Genomic DNA, 17,537 nt, shown 5'->3' with positions numbered 1-17,537 from the left:
CTGTTAATAGACAAATCTCATGTTAAATGTATTTCATTTGGCCAAGGGCTGGGAACATCAAATACCAAGAAATTGCCATGTGAGGCCTGTGTTTGGTTATATCTGCTGTGGTTGAAAGTGCTCATAGAGAGTTCTTTGTCCTCAGCAGCTGAGCACATCCTGCACATTTGAGAAGGATATCAGACAGTAACACTGTCTCCAGCTGCAAGCATGAAATGTGAACTGAGAGATCAAATCTGCTTTATGCTCCTGAGCAGGGTTTGTTAGTTCTCTAATGGAGCAGATTTCTACCTGTCCATTCAACTGTGGGTGGGCTGTTCTTCCACTTCTAAAGCTTGTGCATTTTCCTGCTCACTGGCAGTTTATTTTTTTTGTTGTTGTTTTGCATAGAAAATGGAGTTGCTTTTCATTTTTCTCACGGAAAAGGGAGGGGTTTTTTTTTTGTTTAAAAACCTGTTTCAGATTTTGGAAGGCTAAAAAAGTGGTAAAAGGTTACAAAAGAACAATAGGTGCTTAGTGTAACTACTTTTTTGTGTTAAGGGAGAACTGAGCTGAGTAATACCAGCCATCCCAGCAGGGATTAGTGGCAGGCAGAGGCCAAAGTATATAGCTTATACAAGTCTGTTATCATAGTGATCCTCAATGAACTCTGCTTGTGTTGACAGAGGAAGGGGAGCTTGGATCAGAGAGGCTGTGAAATGCTGCATTTTCAGAACAGGGAGTGGGGAAGATGACAGGGTCTTCACTGTGCCTTTGAGTTTTGTGGCTTCCTTGTAAATGATAAAATACACACATAATTTTGGTTTTAAAGTATGCAGTGGGATGAAATCCTTCCCCTCATAGAAAGAGGTCCTTTTTAGCTCTTGTGATAATCCAGGGCTTGATCCCAATTTTCTCCTGCAGAAGCAGTTGTATTTCTCAGTGAGGAGGAGCAGCAGGTACCCATCTGTGTGTGTGCAGGGCTTTAGGGCTGTCACCTGCTCTTTGAACAGCATCTCACCTCTTGCTGGTTTCTTCTGCAGTCAGAGCTGGGGCTGACCTGGCCCCTGCTCTCCAAAGCTGCTCTGAGTCAGAGATAAAGGTGCTGGTGGTGCCTGGAAGGGAGTGGCAGATGGTGCAGTCCCTGTGCTGAGCACTGGGCTGTTTCTGGAGCAGGATCTCTGCCCTGTGGCTGGAGGCACTGCAGGAGGCACGTGTGGTGCCTCAGACATGCAGCTCTGCCTGTGCCAGGACACCTTTCAGCAGCAGCCAGGCACAAACCAAAGCCCCGTGGCTGGGATTAATGAGGTGATGCTGACACAAGCTGAATGGACTTTTGTCAAGGGTGTGCTGTGATAGGACAAGGGTTTATGGCTTTGTGTTGATAGAGGGCAGGTTTAGATTAGATAGAAGACAGAATTTCTTGGCTGTGAGGGTGCTGAGGCCCTGGCACAGGTTTCCAGAGCAGCTGTGGCTGCCCCAGCCCTGGGAGTGTCCAAGGCCAGCATGGACAGGGTGGCAGAAGGTGTCCATCCCATGGCAGAGGGCTGTGAAATGAGCTGAACTTCAAGGTCTCTTCCAACCCAACCCACTCTATGATTCTGTGATTTATGATGCAGATTATGTAAAATGAGACTCATAGGATTGTTTGGCAGAGAATAAATTGTTGTCTGGGTTGGGCTTCATTTTTGTTTGGAGTAAATCTGTGTAGCCCACTTAAACACACAGAGCTAGGCTTGTGATCAGCTGAGGATGTGCCATACAGTCCCTGTGCTGGGCGTGATATGTACATCTCTATTTGTTCTTAGTTGTACAGGAGTTACTTAATCTGTCTGCATCTGTCTTGTAACTTGACTTTAGGGAAGGCATAATTTCAAATGGCAGTCATTTTTTTTGTCTCTGGCTTCAAAGTTGTGCCATATGAGGTGCAATGGGATAGATAGATTGATTTTATGGTACAGGTGGACATGTGTAGCCCAAAATATAAAAAAAAGTAAGTCATACGTACACTGGGTGGTTTTTATATTTAAAATACATTTTCTGGACTGTAATAAAAAGATTATTTCTGACACTAAAGCTGCTTTTCTGTTTTTTCTATGGCTACTGGCCAGCCACCTGCCTGGGCTGTCCAGGTCAGAGCAGAGACAGCAGTGGGTGAGAGGGATTTGCATTTTCCTGCAGTTCATTTTGAAGACAAGCTCTGCCAGCAGTGTTTTAGCAAGCTGTCAAGAATTTATCCCAATCATGTGCCTTGAGGGCACCTGTATAGTCAGAGGCTGCTAACTGTATGTAAGTGGATAAAATGTTTAGTGGAGTGAAAAGCTTTTGCTCATAGGTGCAGACAGACATGCAGTGTCAAGGCAGGTGACTCAGTCCTGTTGATCTTTGTTGCTATCTCTGCATTAAAGTGAGCTTCCTTTTTAAGCAGTAGCCTGTGCCTAATTTAGGGCTGTGTCTCATCTTGCTGATGATTGTTTCCTCCATCCTGTGGGGCATAGCCATGCTCCTACCAGGTCTGTGGCAGAAATACACTGGAAATACAGTTTGAGAGGAGCTAAATCTCCCTTGTGGCTGAATTACTGTCCTAACCATACAGCACTCCTGGTATGTGAAAATGTGCTGACCTTGCTTCTCCTAAGTTGGGTTTTATCCAGCAAAAGAGCAGCAGCAGGATTTAAAATCATTGGTGAGATAATTCTGCAAGTGTAGCTTAATGAGTTGATTCCAGCCCTGACCTGGACAGGTGACTGCTAGTGGCAGATGAGGAGCTGTCTTCCACATCTCATCTTGCCAGCTCTCATGGTTCTGGCTTTGGCAGGAAAAATGCTGTTTACTTAGAAGGTGGTTGAAAGAAGACTTTAGGCATGGTTGAAATGTGATTTTTTTAATTAATAACCGTCCACTTTTCAATTCCTCCCACCCAAATATCTCAGCAGTACTTGCTAATGAGAAATGATTATGTCTCAATTTTAAGTGACACAAGTGCTATTGTTTACACAAAATGTGGGAATCTTGTAAGACAGGGGGCATATGCTTAGAGGGATAATGCATGAGAATCAGTGCTGCCTTCTCAGGGAGCCAAGCCTTGCAGAGGAAGATGACAGATACATGTGTTTATGTACAGACTCTAGAGCTGGCTGTGTTTGCTTAGCATTTGTCATAAATGCAGAGACTTGCAGCACAGAGCACTAGTTCAGCATAAGCTGGAGCATATGGTCCTCTCCAGCAGATGTGACATGAATTCCAGCAGTCACTGGATGTTTCAGGCTGATGACCAGCAAAGAGGATTTGTCCTGGTGAGCTGGTGTGAGTGTTCTTGAAGCTTTCCTGTGGATTGCTGCTCCATTTGGGATTTTTCCATGGATAGGGCAGAAAAAATACATCCTGGTTCCCACCATGTATTGCTGGCAGTTCACAGCTGCTGAAGCACCTACCTGGACTCATCTGATAGATAGCTTGGATTTGATGTTGCAAACTCCTGGGGTAAAAATCCTTACATGAAGCTACTGCTTTGGGGTGACCTTATAGCTCATTCTTTCTTTCCTACTGACTCATCATTCTCCACAGGCTTGGTATTCAAACAGAAATAACTCACCAGACCCAGTGATGAAAGCTCTGTGTGTTGTTTTCCATGGCTTCCCAACTAACAAGAAAATTCATAGTTATATTCTTCCCTCTTTTAATCTCTCTACACTTACCAAAGTACATGTGATACTGCTACAGCCTTTGCTGAGGGTGTTGTGACACACCCTCCATGTGTCATCTCATACTGACCTGAAGTGAGTCAGGAATAATCAGCAGAACTCTTAACACATTGGTCTGGTTTACTAAAAATCCTCAAAAAACTTAACCCCAAACAACCTTATTATCACAGCCAAGAGAGACTGATGGAACAAATGGCACACATGACCTGCATGTGATATGAAAACTGCAAAAAATCGAGAGAAAAAGTTTGCAGAGGAGATTTTCTACAGAATATTCATCCATGTTGTAAAACCAATGATAAATTTTCCTGCATGCTCTGTTCTTAGTCAATGTTTCACCCTGTTCATCTTAGGCAACACTTACTCATTCCTGAGTTCTCTCACATACCAAGATGTTAACCTGCTTCTCATACAAACAGTCAATTATCTGAAATTGCTGCAGCACACCACCAGCATGGAGTTGATTTAGTATCTGTTTTTATTTGCTTTCTTTTGTTTGTTGTTAGGGATAAAGAATCCTAAGTGGATCAAAGTCCACTTGGTCTCTGGAGCTGCCCCTGCTCCCCACCCCTGTGTTTGGACTTGCATGCTCTGAGGTTTCAGAAGTCATAGCCACTGTATTTACCTTAAACCAAACAACTTCTTAAATGAATTTTAGGTGTTTCATTTTTCCTTGCATTCTTGGACATAACTTGAGTTTGATTTTTCTGTGGGCTTTGCTTTCCTTGGCTTCTAAAATCATTTTATAAGGTGTTGCTTATTTGAATCACGTGGTTGTTGGCAAGTCCAGCTGTGCCCCTAACCAGCAATGCCTCCCTTCAGGGAGCTCCACACACAATCCCAGTCTGCTCCAAAGGTAACAAATTACAGGTGGAAGCATTGTCATGACAATTGGCTGTCATTATTGATGGGTTGGTAGAAGTATCTGTGCAAATATATATCAGTGAGTGCTTCTGAGCATACAGCTCTGCTGGCTGTAGGTGTGGGGAATGTGCAAATGTTATTCACATTTCTACTCCCTGTCTGTGATCAGGGGAGAGGTTGTAAATGGACTTGTTGCCTGGCTGTTTTGGGACATGCCTATTTTTTGTAATATTCATCTACTTGGCGAGCTAAATCAAGGGAAATAAATTCAATGAAGCACTCAGTCATCATGAATAATTCATTGTTCTCTAATATATTTAGGAGTGATATTAAAAATGTATTTATTTGGCTTGTAATTCATAAACCTGTCAAAAAAATTCATCTAGAAAGAGTTCATTATTTATTCTAGAGCCAAAGGCTAAAGTGTTGGAATTATGTGAACTGAAAGCTTTTAGCAAGTTCAGATGCAATCCTTAGTACCTCATACTGCTTAAATGACTAAAAAATCTTCCCACAGAGATGAGCTGTTAAAACTCCCCAGAAAAGTGTAACCACAGCAGAGCACAAGGTATGGACATTTCAAATGTATGACTTCCAATATCAAAGTGCTCTCAGAGAGAGCTTGAAATTGGTGCAGCCTGAGGCAGCTCTCCCCAAGTCTCTGTCATCTGTCATGCTGTGACAGCAGGCAGAGCAGAGAGATGGAGGGAAAACCATTAATATGAGGATAGTGTTGTGTCATTTAGAGATGCAATCTGAGCAGAAGCTTGGGTTTGGGTGGGTTCAGCTCTTTGTTTCTCAATCCTTGCTCTTCATTCTTTGCCCACCACAGACACTCCTTTTCTGTGCTACCCTGGGGACCAGAAAATGATTGCAGGGGTGGCTGGCACATCTGTGCTCTGCAGCACCACATCCCCAGGCCCTAAAGAGGGATGCTGCAGTGGGTTCAAGTCTTTTGCTGCTCCACACTTTCTTTAACATTTGTGTCCTCCTTGCAAGCATATTGTTTTCCATTCAGCTATAAAGATCCCATGGGCACTGGTGACCCCTGGCTAGGGAAGGGGCTGGTTCTGGGCACTGCAGCATGAACCCAAAGCTGATGAGATGTTTGTGGAGCCCCTGTGAGGGATCCATTCCCTTGCACTGGTAGGGCCTCACCCCTCATCTGTGTCTGTTCACACAAATGCTGAGATGGGGAAAGTGAACCTTTTACATTCACCATTCTCCTTCCCCCTTTGCAGGTACCACTTTAGGGATAGCAAAGGGAACAGAAGACAGAATATATTCTGGAATTAAAGAAGTAACATTCAAACATGAACCAGTTGGTTGTAAAGGCAGTTTGTTCTTGACCTCAGTCTCCCTTAGGGGAGCCTGGGCCATTCCTGTTGTTTCAGTGGGTTTGCTTTGCATTTGTATCTATGTGAGAAACTTGTATTTTATAGTTCCAGGAAGTAAATTTAATGCCTTCTGGATCATAAATTTAAAAAAAAAGATATTTAAATTGAATTAGGTAGAACATGAAAGATGCTCCCACCTCTGTTTAAGTGGTTGATGCTGTAATAATGAAACCTATGACACCAGATGTAAAAATAGCTGTCATTAAATGAGCTCATCTGAATGGCCTTAATGATAGAAATGTGCTGCCTTTGCTGCCTTGCAAATGAAGTAATTGTGTTGCTTTGCATTGATCTGTGGAAAGTTTAATCTTAGTTAAAGTGATGCAGCCTGAGAAGTCACTGTGGAGAGATGCTGGGAAGAGATCAAATGTAGCCCTCCTGGTGAGACTTCAGGTTCCATCATTGCAATGCTCATCCCCTCACAGGGCTGCCAAGCAAGTAAAGAATTGACTTTGAACCAGGAAAATTACACGAGGCTGATTTTTAGCCATGGTTTCAACAACTCCGTGTGCAGACATCTCCTAGCCCAGGCACTGTGCTGCAAGGTTTTAATTTAAACTGCTGCTGAGCAGTGCTTGCAGCATCCCCCAGCATCTTTCCACTCACACTGGGTGGGCCAGAGCAGTGCACAGGACACTGCCCTGTGTGAGCTGGTGTCACTGGGTGATGTTTCCTGATGGAGATAATCCAGCTGGGGATTGCTGCCAGGCTATGTGTGGGTTTGGGTGTGGTGTGAAACCTCCCTGAGCCCAAGGAGCTCTGCTCCTATCCTTCAGTGAGGGAATTCAGTGAAAACAGTGCTGCCTTGGGCCCTTTGATAGTTTGGGGTTCTTTGCCTTCTCTGCAGGTCACTTTCATTATCCTTCCCCCTCTCTGTCCTTGGCAGGATGAGGTGAGGGTGAGGACAGGAGTTCCTAGAGCTACCATTGCTCTCCAGCCCTGCAGAACAGGTGCTGTGAGCCAGAGCATCAGCTGTTCCCACCCTCATTGCTGAGTGCTGATAAGCCAATTTCCCCAGACAGATCCTCCCTCACTCAGGTTTCCTCCCACACTGTATTTTCCTTCCTTTTCCCTGGGTGGGTGATCCAGCTCAAGCTCATCAGGAGTGTCAGCTGAGCCAGGATCATCTCATTATTTGGGGCTGTAAGCTGATACAGAGCTGTTTGTGCCTTCTGTCTTTTACCACTTCCTTCTATCTCCTCAGGTGGTGTCTCTGATAGTGGCCTGTGTACTTAGCATGAAAAATCAGTCACACAGATGTATGAAATACTGCCAACTGTGGAGAAACTTCATGGATGCTCTGACCCACTGCTTTCTTTTGCCTCTGCAAATCTTCTCCAGAGCTATCATGAGCTATTTTTAGCTCAACTGGTTTAAGAATAACATTATTCCTTATTTAGTGAGCAGGATATCCTGTACATGGGACATTCTGGAGTGAGTGTTTAGATAACATCAATTTAAACAATAGTAGTAAAAATTGATGTTATGAATTCTCTCTGCTCACAATTTTGAGGTCATGTTTATTAGTGTACCTATTATTTTTCTTCAGTATGCAATTGCTATTGAAAATTGCTATTGTGCCAGCTCCTGCAGATGTAGCTGTCTGTCTCCTGAGCGTGGCTGTGCAGCTAATCAAATCAGCCCTGCCTGAAAAGAGAGTGCAGCCTGTCTTGAAAAATCAGTGTGCCTGAAGGCATGTGAAACATGCTGGGCTTGAGGGTGAAAAAACATCCACAGGCTAGTAAAAAATGAATCTATGAGCCAAGAGTTCAGAGTTCAACAATACTTCCCCATAAAACATCTTGAAGGATCAGTATAATAGCAGGACAGCTGTGTTATTTAAACAGTTTGGAGTTTTGGGGGTGCACAGTGATAGGTCACAGGCAGTAAGCAGAACAATGAATGTTTTTGTCCCCTCATTCAGCCTGGTGAAGAAACACAGGAAAACATGAAACAAGGAGTGAGAAAGAAAGATGCTTTTCACTTCCTGGGTTTTCTTTGCAAGATATGGCTGCTGTGGGATGGTATTTCTGAGTAGCAAAGCTATGGGCTTAGCTGACTGGAGCTGTCAGAAAATGTGCCTCCAGTTGTAGGGCATGGAATATTTTATTGGCTGAGATGTTATAAAATTGTGTGTGGTTTCTTGCCTTTACATCTGCTTTATTTTCAATTTTAAAAATCCCCAATCTCCTGATTGTTATCCAGCAGTCAGAGTTGGAGTGATTAGGACTTCTCTTTGTATCTCAAGTGTACTCTTAACTCTCACCCTAGTTTTGTTTCCCATTAATCAATTCAGGCTGCTTGACCTTGGTTACCTAGTTTGACTTTGTGTGCAGCATCTTGGCTATGCAACATCTGCTACTTCCTGTCAGGTATGATTTTAATGTAGCTGAAGTCATATTTTGTTTAATATAAACACAAATTACATAACCAAACATTTGTGTGGCATATCTCTTGATTCTCTGACCCATTCCTCGTTAGAGCATTTGCAGCTTGCTGGATTTAGACTCTTGTGTTCAAGCAGTTTTCACCTTTGTGGAGCCATCCATGCCACCGTGCAGATGCAGCAGCAAGAACTTTATCACCCAAAATTAAACCAAACCGAATGCTTACATAGATGGACCTTAAACTTCAGCAAACAACTTCAAAACTGTAAATATTTATTAAGCAAACAGAAGCTGAGAATGATGACCCTGTCCTCATCAATATTTGAGACAGTTGAACATATTCCCAGCAAACTCTGTGTTTAAAATTTATCTCGAGTATCTGTGTAGATTTAACCCCCGGGTAATTTCTTCCCGCTTAATTTGTTAATAATTGGGGCACAAGGTAAAAAGCCCAAGGCTTTGGAATGATTCTATGACTAGAGGCAGCTGTTAGTTCGGCAGCAGGTGCCCCGGCACTGATGGCTTTGCTGCGCCTTTGGCATCCAGGCGGAGCTGGGAGCGGGCGGGACAGGCCTGTAGCACTAAACTTGGGGAAAAACCTGCACCGTGGAGCCCGTGCCGCGGCACCGCATCCCGGGCGGGCACACAAACCCGCAGCGTGACACCAAAAGGCGCGGCAGGGCGCTGCTCAGCGATGCGGGCACGGAACCCGACTCCCGCTCCTCTCTCGGGGCGGCGCGGCTGGGCTGGGGCAGCTCCGCCGGGCCGGGACGGGCGCGGCTCGGCCCCGCTGGGCGGGAAAGCGGCAGATCGCGGCATCGGGATGGCGCTCCCCGCCCCGGGCCGGCCCCCGGCGGACAACGCCCCCGGCCCCGGGCCGCCGCCCGCGGCATTTCCTCTGAGCTCAGCCGGCGCCTGACGTGGGGCCGCGGCCGTCGGAAGAGGAGGCCGGCAGCGGAGCGGAGCGGGGCAGGCAGGGCGCGGCGGGGCGCGGGGCAGCGGCGCTGGGGGCGGCCGGGGCGGCGGAGGAGGGGGTCGGCGGGGCCGGGCGCTGCCCGCCCGCGGGGCTGGGCGGCGGCGGCGGCTCCCCCCGCGGCCCGAGCCCCCGCCGCGCCCTGCTGGCGTCCCCCCTCCGCGCGCGGGGCTTCTGGCCGCTGCTCACCGCGCTCTGCACCGCGCTGCTCTGCTTCTACCAGGCGCTGCGCGGCAGCGCGGCCGGCGAGGGCGCGGGGGGCGCGGAGGAGGCGCAGGCGGAGGCGGCGGGGCCCGGGGTGCCGCTGCTGCAGGGCTCGGCGCTGCTGCTGCTCGGCTGCCTGCTCGCTCGCTGCTGCGGCTCCCGGCGCGGCGGGGCGCGGGGCGCGGCGGGGGCGCGGCGCGGGGCGCTGGAGCGGTTCCACGCGCGGCAGCTGCGGGTGTCGCCGCACGTGCTGGGGCACAGCAAGGCGCACGTGGGGCGGGTGGTGGCCGAGCTGGTGCGCGCCGCCAAGGCGCAGGGGCTGCAGCCCGGCCCGCTGGCGCTCAGCCTGCGCGGGGACTTCGTGCGCATCGGCAGCGCCTACGAGCAGCACAAGGTGCGCAGCCCCGACTGCTTCGACATCCTGGTGCCGCTGCGGCTGCCGCCGCACCTGGAGCCGCGGCCGCGCCGCGCCGACGGGCCGGGCCCGTGCGGCGCCTTCGTCTGCGGCCTGCGGGCGAGGAACGGCTGGACGCGACGCTGCCGGCCCTTTGCCGAGGGCTTCTGCGTGGAGCTGCAGGGCCGCAGCCACCTCTCCTCGGGGCTGGTGCTGCGCTGGTTCCAGGGCCATCTGCAGCGCTGCCTGCCAGCCGTGCGCTACCGGCTGCAGGAGCGCTGCCGCGTCAGCCTCTCGGCGTGCCCCGGGCAGCCGCCCACGCTGCGCATCCTGCCCTGCTCCGACTACGTCTGCTGCCACATCTCCATGGCCGTGCGCCTCATCCCCGCCATCCCTCTCGGAGACGCGCTCTACCTCACGGCCCTGCCGGCCCAGGCCCCGCACGGCCCCGCGGGCCCCGAGGCGCTCTGGGGCCTCAACGCCTCGCGGCAGGAGCAGCGGCTGCTGGGCTGGCTGAAGGAGCAGGCCCCGGGCGCCTCCTGCCACCTCAAGTGCCTGCAGATCCTCAAGGGGCTGCGGGACCTCCGCGGGCGCGGCCTGGAGGAGCCCTTGTGCTCGCAGTGGAGCCGAGTGCTCTCCTCCTACGTGCTGAAGACAGCGCTCTTCTCCGTGCTGCTGCGGGGGCCCCTGGAGGCCTGGGACGAGCGGTTCCTGGTGGAGCGGCTGGAGGAGCTGGTGCTGTTCCTCAGGGACTGCCTGCGCCGGCAGCTGCTGATGGATTTCTTCCTGGGCAACACCGGCATCCCCGAGGCCGTGGCGCTGCCGCGGTTCCTCAAGGAAGCGGCGCCCGTGAACTTGCTGTCCGCCTTCGACAGGCCCACGCTGGATCTCGTCGCCTTCCAGCTGATGAGCACCTGGGTGCGGGCGCCGGAGCTCATCAGGATGTGCAGCCGCCCGCGGTGCCTGCGGCCCGGCCCGTGCCGGGGAGCGCCCACGGCCGAGGAGCCGCCGCCCTGAGCCCGGGACCTGCCCCGGGATCTGCCCCGGGACCTGCCCCGGGACCTGCCCCAGGGTCTGCTCCGGGATCTGCCCCGGGACCTGCTCCGGGACCTGCCCCGGGACCTGCTCCGGGACCTGCCCCGGGATCTGCCCCGGGACCTGCCCCGGGACCTGCCCCTGGATCTGCCCCAGGGTCTGCCCCGGGATCTGCCCCGGGATCTGCCCCGGGACCTGCCCCGGGATCTGCTCCGGGACCTGCCCCAGGGTCTGCCCCGGGATCTGCCCCGGGACCTGCCCCGGGATCTGCCCCAGGGTCTGCCCCGGGATCTGCTCCGGGACCTGCCCCGGGACCTGCCCCGGGACCTGCCCCGGGACCTGCTCCGGGACCTGCCCCGGGGTCCGCTCCGGGATCTGCCCCGGGGTCCGCTCCGGGATCTGCCCCGGGGTCCGCTCCGGGACCTGCCCCGGATCTGCCCCGGGACCTGCCCCGGGATCTGCCCCGGGATCTGCTCCGGGACCTGCTCCGGGACCTGCCCCGGGATCTGCCCCGGGATCTGCCCCGGGACCTGCCCCGGGATCTGCCCCGGGATCTGCCCCGGGACCTGCCCCGGGATCTGCTCCGGGATCTGCTCCGGGATCTCCTGTCCTGAGAGAACCGGGCCGGGACTTACCGAACTGCCCTTCTCGTTGGGAAATGTTTGACTTTTCACCTTAGTAGTCAAGCGTTGCCTTCGGTCGACAGTTTGCAAACTAAAAGGCTCCAAACTGACATTTTTAGAAATCGATGTTAACTTTTTGTCTTAGTGGTGAAAGAGCTTTTTTTTTTTCTGAGATTTTATGATGCAGAATCCACGTGGGATTTAAAAATCTTCTAAGTGCAAACAGCCCCCCTCCCCCAATCCATCCATATACCAAGATGCTCTTAAAATGTGATAAGCACTAGAGCATGTTTAAAAATCACAGTTTAAAATGCTCAATGGCAAGCCTTAAATTTCCTGGGCAATCAACCTCATTGGGCTAAATAGGAATGGAACACAATGTGAACTTGAGGGAATGCTGTGCTAACAGGATAAAGAATCCAGTTTCACATTTGTGTTCAAGTGATGGTTATGCTGAAGGATTGAAATGCAGATAGAAGGAAACAAATAGCACTTTATTTTCACAAAGGCCTTATTTTTAGGATAATTGGCTGCACTTAATATTGCTATTGAGGAGGCATTAGTATTTTGTTAAAGGAGTGGTGTTTGAATTATCCCAAGGAACACCTTTTAAAGAAATACTCTGAGGTTCATTTGTTTATGGGTTCTAGTTGAATTTTATTATTTGTTTCTGTATTCAAGTATTATTTTGTTAAAATATACTTTACCTCAAGACCAACAACAAAATAAGAAGTTCTGTATTATATTTTGGAACAAACCTTAAACCAGTCCAAATCTCAGTGCCATGAACTTACTGTGGCACCATCCTGCTCCCTGGTAGGAGTTTGGTGGGATTTTTGGGTGACTGCCTAACCAGTTATCTGATTGTGTCAGTGTTTGAAGCAAATAACCTGGATGGGATTTTCTAGTGCTGTACTACAGCAAATTGTTATTTTGTTATGGGGAAAAGGAAGTAAAATGCTTTAGGGTACTTCAGAATTATTTAGCACTATATGTTGTACAGTGGCAGTCTGGGACTACAGATTCTGGTGTCCTGTAAATACAAATATCAGGCAGATAATTGCCACTTTTTGTCTGGTTATGTCCCAGTTGCTGGGATAACCTGTTGAGTTGTGATGCAGACAGTGTTGCAGGTGTCCTTGGCTGGGTGTTAGAAAATTCAGAATTTCAAATCCTTGCTTTATTTGGTTACCTGCTCAAGTATTTGATGTATTAAACCCCAAAATGAGTTGGTGAATTGCTGGTGCTCAGGAAGTTGAACCTGTGCCTTATTACCTGCAATGCTGTGTCCTCAGTGATCACTCTCAATTTGTGAAGGACCAAGTGTAACTTCAGAGAAGCTTTAGGACAGTCTGAAGTTACTAAACCTGCTCTTCTCTCTGATGTATTGGTGTGCCTTACTCACAGTTCTGTGCATCAGAACGTGAAACAAACATTTTCAAAATCCATTAAGCTTTATACAAACCAATTTTTCTAAGTGGAAACACTCCCTAGGCAGATGTTTGCCTGCTTCTGTCTATTTCTTTAACTGCTCTTGCAGTCATATTTTCAGGTAATTATGGCATAGGTCACACCCACAAGCTGGGTTATTTTTGTATTCGAAGCACTGTGCTTCTTTCTACAAATACAAATAGTGTATTTATAGGTAGTATTGATTGAATGTTCTTTGCACATGGTATTTAAGACTAAGTCAGCTACATTGGTGTACATTGGGTTGTTGTTTTTTTTTTTTTGTAGCAGACCATGATATGTGCTATTTTTGCAGGCTTGTGTTTCTTGGTATTTAAAATAAGATGCAGTTCTGCAATCAAAGCCATTGCATCTTTTGCCCAAAGAAGAACTAGATGGCCAGCCCAGGGTATTGTGGCTGCCTGAACTCTTGACATGAGAACCTTTGAGCTGTTAATTCTGGCATCATGATCACTTCAGTCAGCTGTCTGTCTGTTTATATCACTGCATCCCTGAAAAGGATCTTTCCTCTGGAAAGGGTGTACATTTGTTTAGCATTGCCACAATACATGGAAACCTGTAATGGACTTAAGGACTTCCTCACTAAAATGTAATAAGTTCAGGAGAAGAGAGTTGCATTGGAAAATATATGACAAGAAGAGATGGTGGAGGATGTAAATAGTTTAGAAAATGGAAGTTGGGCTGAGGGGTGAGTGACAGTGATGGTGAACTCTCAGTGAAGATGCACTGCAAACAAGCCAAAGGACATGGGGTAAAATTGGAGAACTATTGAAAGCAAGTGGGTTTGGAGTGCAGGGCAAAGAGATTTAAGTGGGTTTTGTTTTGACAATATTTCCAAAGCATTTGAGTCCATCAGGGTGAAAAGTGAGGCAAGCCCTCAGTTCATTAGGTGTGCAGGTAGATCTTCAGGGCAAGTTTTTGCTCCTCAAGGCCTGTTTTGAGTTCAGGATGGAGCAGATGCCTGTCTGGCTTTCACCCCAAGCTTGGGTGAGCATTCTGAAGTGAGGGGCATCCTGCCATGAGCAGTGTGTGTGCTCTGGGTGGCTCTGTGTCCAACTGAGATACTAAATGTATTCTCCTTATCTGCTCTACAGCATGCATTCATGAATATGATTGATGAAAGGAGCTGAGAGGAGTTGGGGTTTTGTTGCAGCATTCATCTTATTCCACAGAAACATGACAGCCCTGGCAGCTGCTGTGTGCTGGAGCTGTACAGGGCCTTTTCTGCAGGGATGTGTACAGAGAGCTTGACCCATGTCAGTGATCCTGTGGCCCTTTTGCCTTCTTCCCCCTCTCCCAGCCCATGGATACACAGCAAGGTTATGAATACCTGTTTGCTGAGGCTGTAGCTGTTATATTGTACCAGGGTTGCCTCTGTGTGTGTAAACAGAAACACAAACACAGAAAAAAGAGCATGTTATTTTGCATTAACGTGGCTCTTGGTTCTCTTCCCTGCAACCTAACTTTTCAAAGACTGTGCAAATGAAGTTGTTTTTATTGAACATTGGTTGAGGAGTCACACATGCAAGAGAATAAGTTAATTTACAGTAGCAAAATTCATACATGTAATTTCGTTTTGTATTGAAAAATGCTGTCTGTTTCTCAAAGGCATTATATTTTATCTGACCAAATATCATGCAAACATTCCTCTTTTGATGTTGAATCTCTGTGGAGTTATGTAAATTTTAAGTATCTATTTGTAATGGACATGCCTGGTACAACTATATTTTTGCTGGTTAATCATAAGACCAAAGATAAAACTGAAGTGTTCAGCTGCTATTGTTTTGGTTTTATAAAAGTGTTTGTAGGTTCAAAGTGTCAGCCCATTTTAATGAAATGTTTATAAATTTCATTTCTATTTAATTCCAAAATACACTTGCACTTTTATTGTTTCCATAAAAAGTTGGTGGTTTTGTTTGACTATTTCACTGTAATAATAAACAACTGTGTTAAAGCATCTGTGCCTCAAGATTTAAATTCCTTGTTACCTTTTTTTTTTTTCACTTAAAGCTACCTGCAGCCACAGGAATGTAATTGGCAGGTTTATGTGCTCTTCAGGAGGAGACTAAAGTGGCAAAATGATGGAAAAGCAGGAACTCCACACCTTGGGATTTGTGCAGAGGAATGTGGAGGAGAAGAGAGAGTGGAGGCACAGTCTGGTGCTGCTGATTCTGCCCTGGAGCACGTTGGGCTTGGAGCTTGGCTTGCTTTCATTTCTTGTTTCCTTGGCTCCAGTGCTGGGTTGCTGCAAAGCTGCTCTTTCACCAGAAAGATGAAAAGCTTGATTTCATTTCACAGTATTGGGTGATCCTTCAGCATGGCATGTCTCTGTTCCAAACCATGGGGGTTTTTATTAAACTTGGGGAAAAGTCCTGATGAAGCCAGAGGAGTTTTGTGGGTGGGCCAGCAAATTACCTGTCCTTTGTTAATCTTTGGTGAGATGCAAGAGCTATACACATGGCTTGTGCTGCTGTTCCCTGTTAATGAAATAACAGCAGAGACCCATTAAATCACTGAATCAAAGCCAGGCTGGAAGTGGCTTTCTCCAGGATTTTGTGCCTCCCTTTACCTTGCAGGAGCTGCTTCTGAGAGGGGCAGCAGTTGCTGGCACAGTGTGGCTAACAGGCTTCTTGTGGCAAATCTGGAAAAATGCCAACATTTACTGTCAACACTCAGCCACCCTAGTCAGCATGGTGAAAATGTATTTAGAACTTGATCTCTAATAACATTATCTCCTATTAATGGCTTCCTTAAAAGCAAGAGCCATCCTGTGGTCTCCATTCAATCCTTGCTCTGAAGAGATTTGTCTGTTTGAAGTCCCTGTTCAACACAGTACTTTCCTTCTGTGATAAATCTGTTAACAAAAAATTAACTGGCCTAAGGACTTGCATGCTTGGTGTTTAAAGAAAAGCCTGTTTGCATCCAACTCATTGGATAAGTTGTTTAAAATCTTTCTATCCTTGTGCAAATACTTTCTTGTAATGCAGCCAAGGTCAGCAGTGGTTTGCTGGTTAAATACTGCTAATGCAAGTCAAAGCTGTCTGGAAGGGAATGGAGTTTTATTTGTGCATCCCATCTTCCTAAAGCTGCAAAAGATTTCAGACATGGGAAATTTCCTGTTCCAGGCTGGTTTATTTCTTGTCATTTCTTTAAATGTCTGCCTGCTGAGTCTTCCCTGAGGTAAGTGACATAATTTCAGAAGAGCAGCCAGTCCCACTTTTCTTGTGCTGACAGCACTGGGAAGCTGGTGGTTGAGGAAGGAGTAAGGACTGGCACCCTTAAAGCACAAGAATTCTCCTTCAGTGCTTGCTGATGCTTTGGAACACAGTGCTGTGCTTTCTGGAGGGGCTGAAGTAGCTTCCAGCTCTGAAATAAGCAGGATATGGAGGGCTGACCATGGATAGATCTGTCTGGGTTTCTCAAACGTGAGGTGGATAATTAGGAGACTGCCTCTGCTCTTGTGCATGTGCCTTGGGTGGCTTATTTTAAATAGCTAACCAAGAATTGGCATATTTGCAACTGCTTCATGAGAGATCAGCAGCAGAGCTGTATAGGTAATGTGTGTTCTGTGTCTGTAAACAGCCTGTGGATTCAAGTGACTATTTATATAAAAAACACTTAAAGGTTGTTACCAACATGTGTGCATCAAATGTCATCACGTACCAGGCTCTGTGTTAAGCCTTGTTTTTTCCCTTTTAAAGGATAACAGTGGTGATTCAGAGACTTGGAAGATTTTGGTGTACTCCAATGACAAGCTGCTTTCCTTGACACCCCTGGGAGTTCCTCCCCCCCAAAAATTAAACCTCACCACCAAACCCTTGAAAAAACGTGACCAGAGCTGCATAGAGAATACTCATCTCTCTGGGCTGGATGTGACTAGGGTTTTTTAGTGATTTCATGATATTTGTGATTGTCTTGCCTATTATCCCTGCCCCAGACTCCCCATGATAATCTGGGTGAGGGGGAGGGGAAAAGAGGATGTAAGGAAATGAGCAGACAGGCTTGATGGAGATAGTGCTGCAAAGATAACCAGCTATCAAAGAAGAAAAGTTACCCAAAATCACCAAAAATTTATGATGGATTCTTGGGGGAGAAAGTGAAAGAGTTGCTTTGAGAAGCAGCTGTACTGGCTGAAAACAAATAGCTGTAGAAACAGGAAGAACAGCAGTGAAGCCCAGCCAATAACCCACTTCTCCTCTGCAGATTCAGTCCTTTTAGTTTCAGCTAGGGGAGAAGAGAAACTTGGAGCTGAATTCACTGGCAAATCCACATGTGTGTATTGCTTCAGGAGAGGGCAACTCTTGGCTCTCTCTTTCAGGGGTTAATGCTGTGCAAAATTAAAATGCTGAAATCCAAAACTCCCATGGAGAGAGGGAGTGTTTCAGTGCTGTTTGCCAGTCCTGTGCTCCACCAGATGCCAATCAGGGATCACTGGTTTGGAAGGCAAGTCAAAATTCAGTTAGGTTTACACATGCTGGAAACTGCTCTTGAGTTTCCCAGTTCCTCC

At 47.8% G+C, this 17,537-nt stretch overlaps 2 protein-coding genes across 2 annotated transcripts in view; both read left to right on the top strand.

Moving 5' to 3' along the window:
- GDE1 (glycerophosphodiester phosphodiesterase 1) overlaps positions 1-17,537 on the top strand; it is a 166,489-nt gene that overhangs the window by 50,901 nt on the left and 98,051 nt on the right. The gene's annotated exons all lie outside the window — the stretch shown is intronic.
- ITPRIPL2 (ITPRIP like 2) lies at positions 9,234-11,603 on the top strand (the record flags this gene model as incomplete). Its single annotated transcript, XM_079320884.1, has 2 exons — positions 9,234-10,898; positions 10,974-11,603. Coding segments are annotated over 2 exons (2,295 nt in total), but the record flags the coding sequence as incomplete, so codon positions are not given.

This window comes from Erithacus rubecula (genome assembly GCF_903797595.1).
Source record: "Erithacus rubecula genome assembly, chromosome: 17".
NCBI classification, from domain to species: domain Eukaryota; kingdom Metazoa; phylum Chordata; class Aves; order Passeriformes; family Muscicapidae; genus Erithacus; species Erithacus rubecula.
This window is presented reverse-complemented; position numbering and strand designations above follow the sequence as displayed.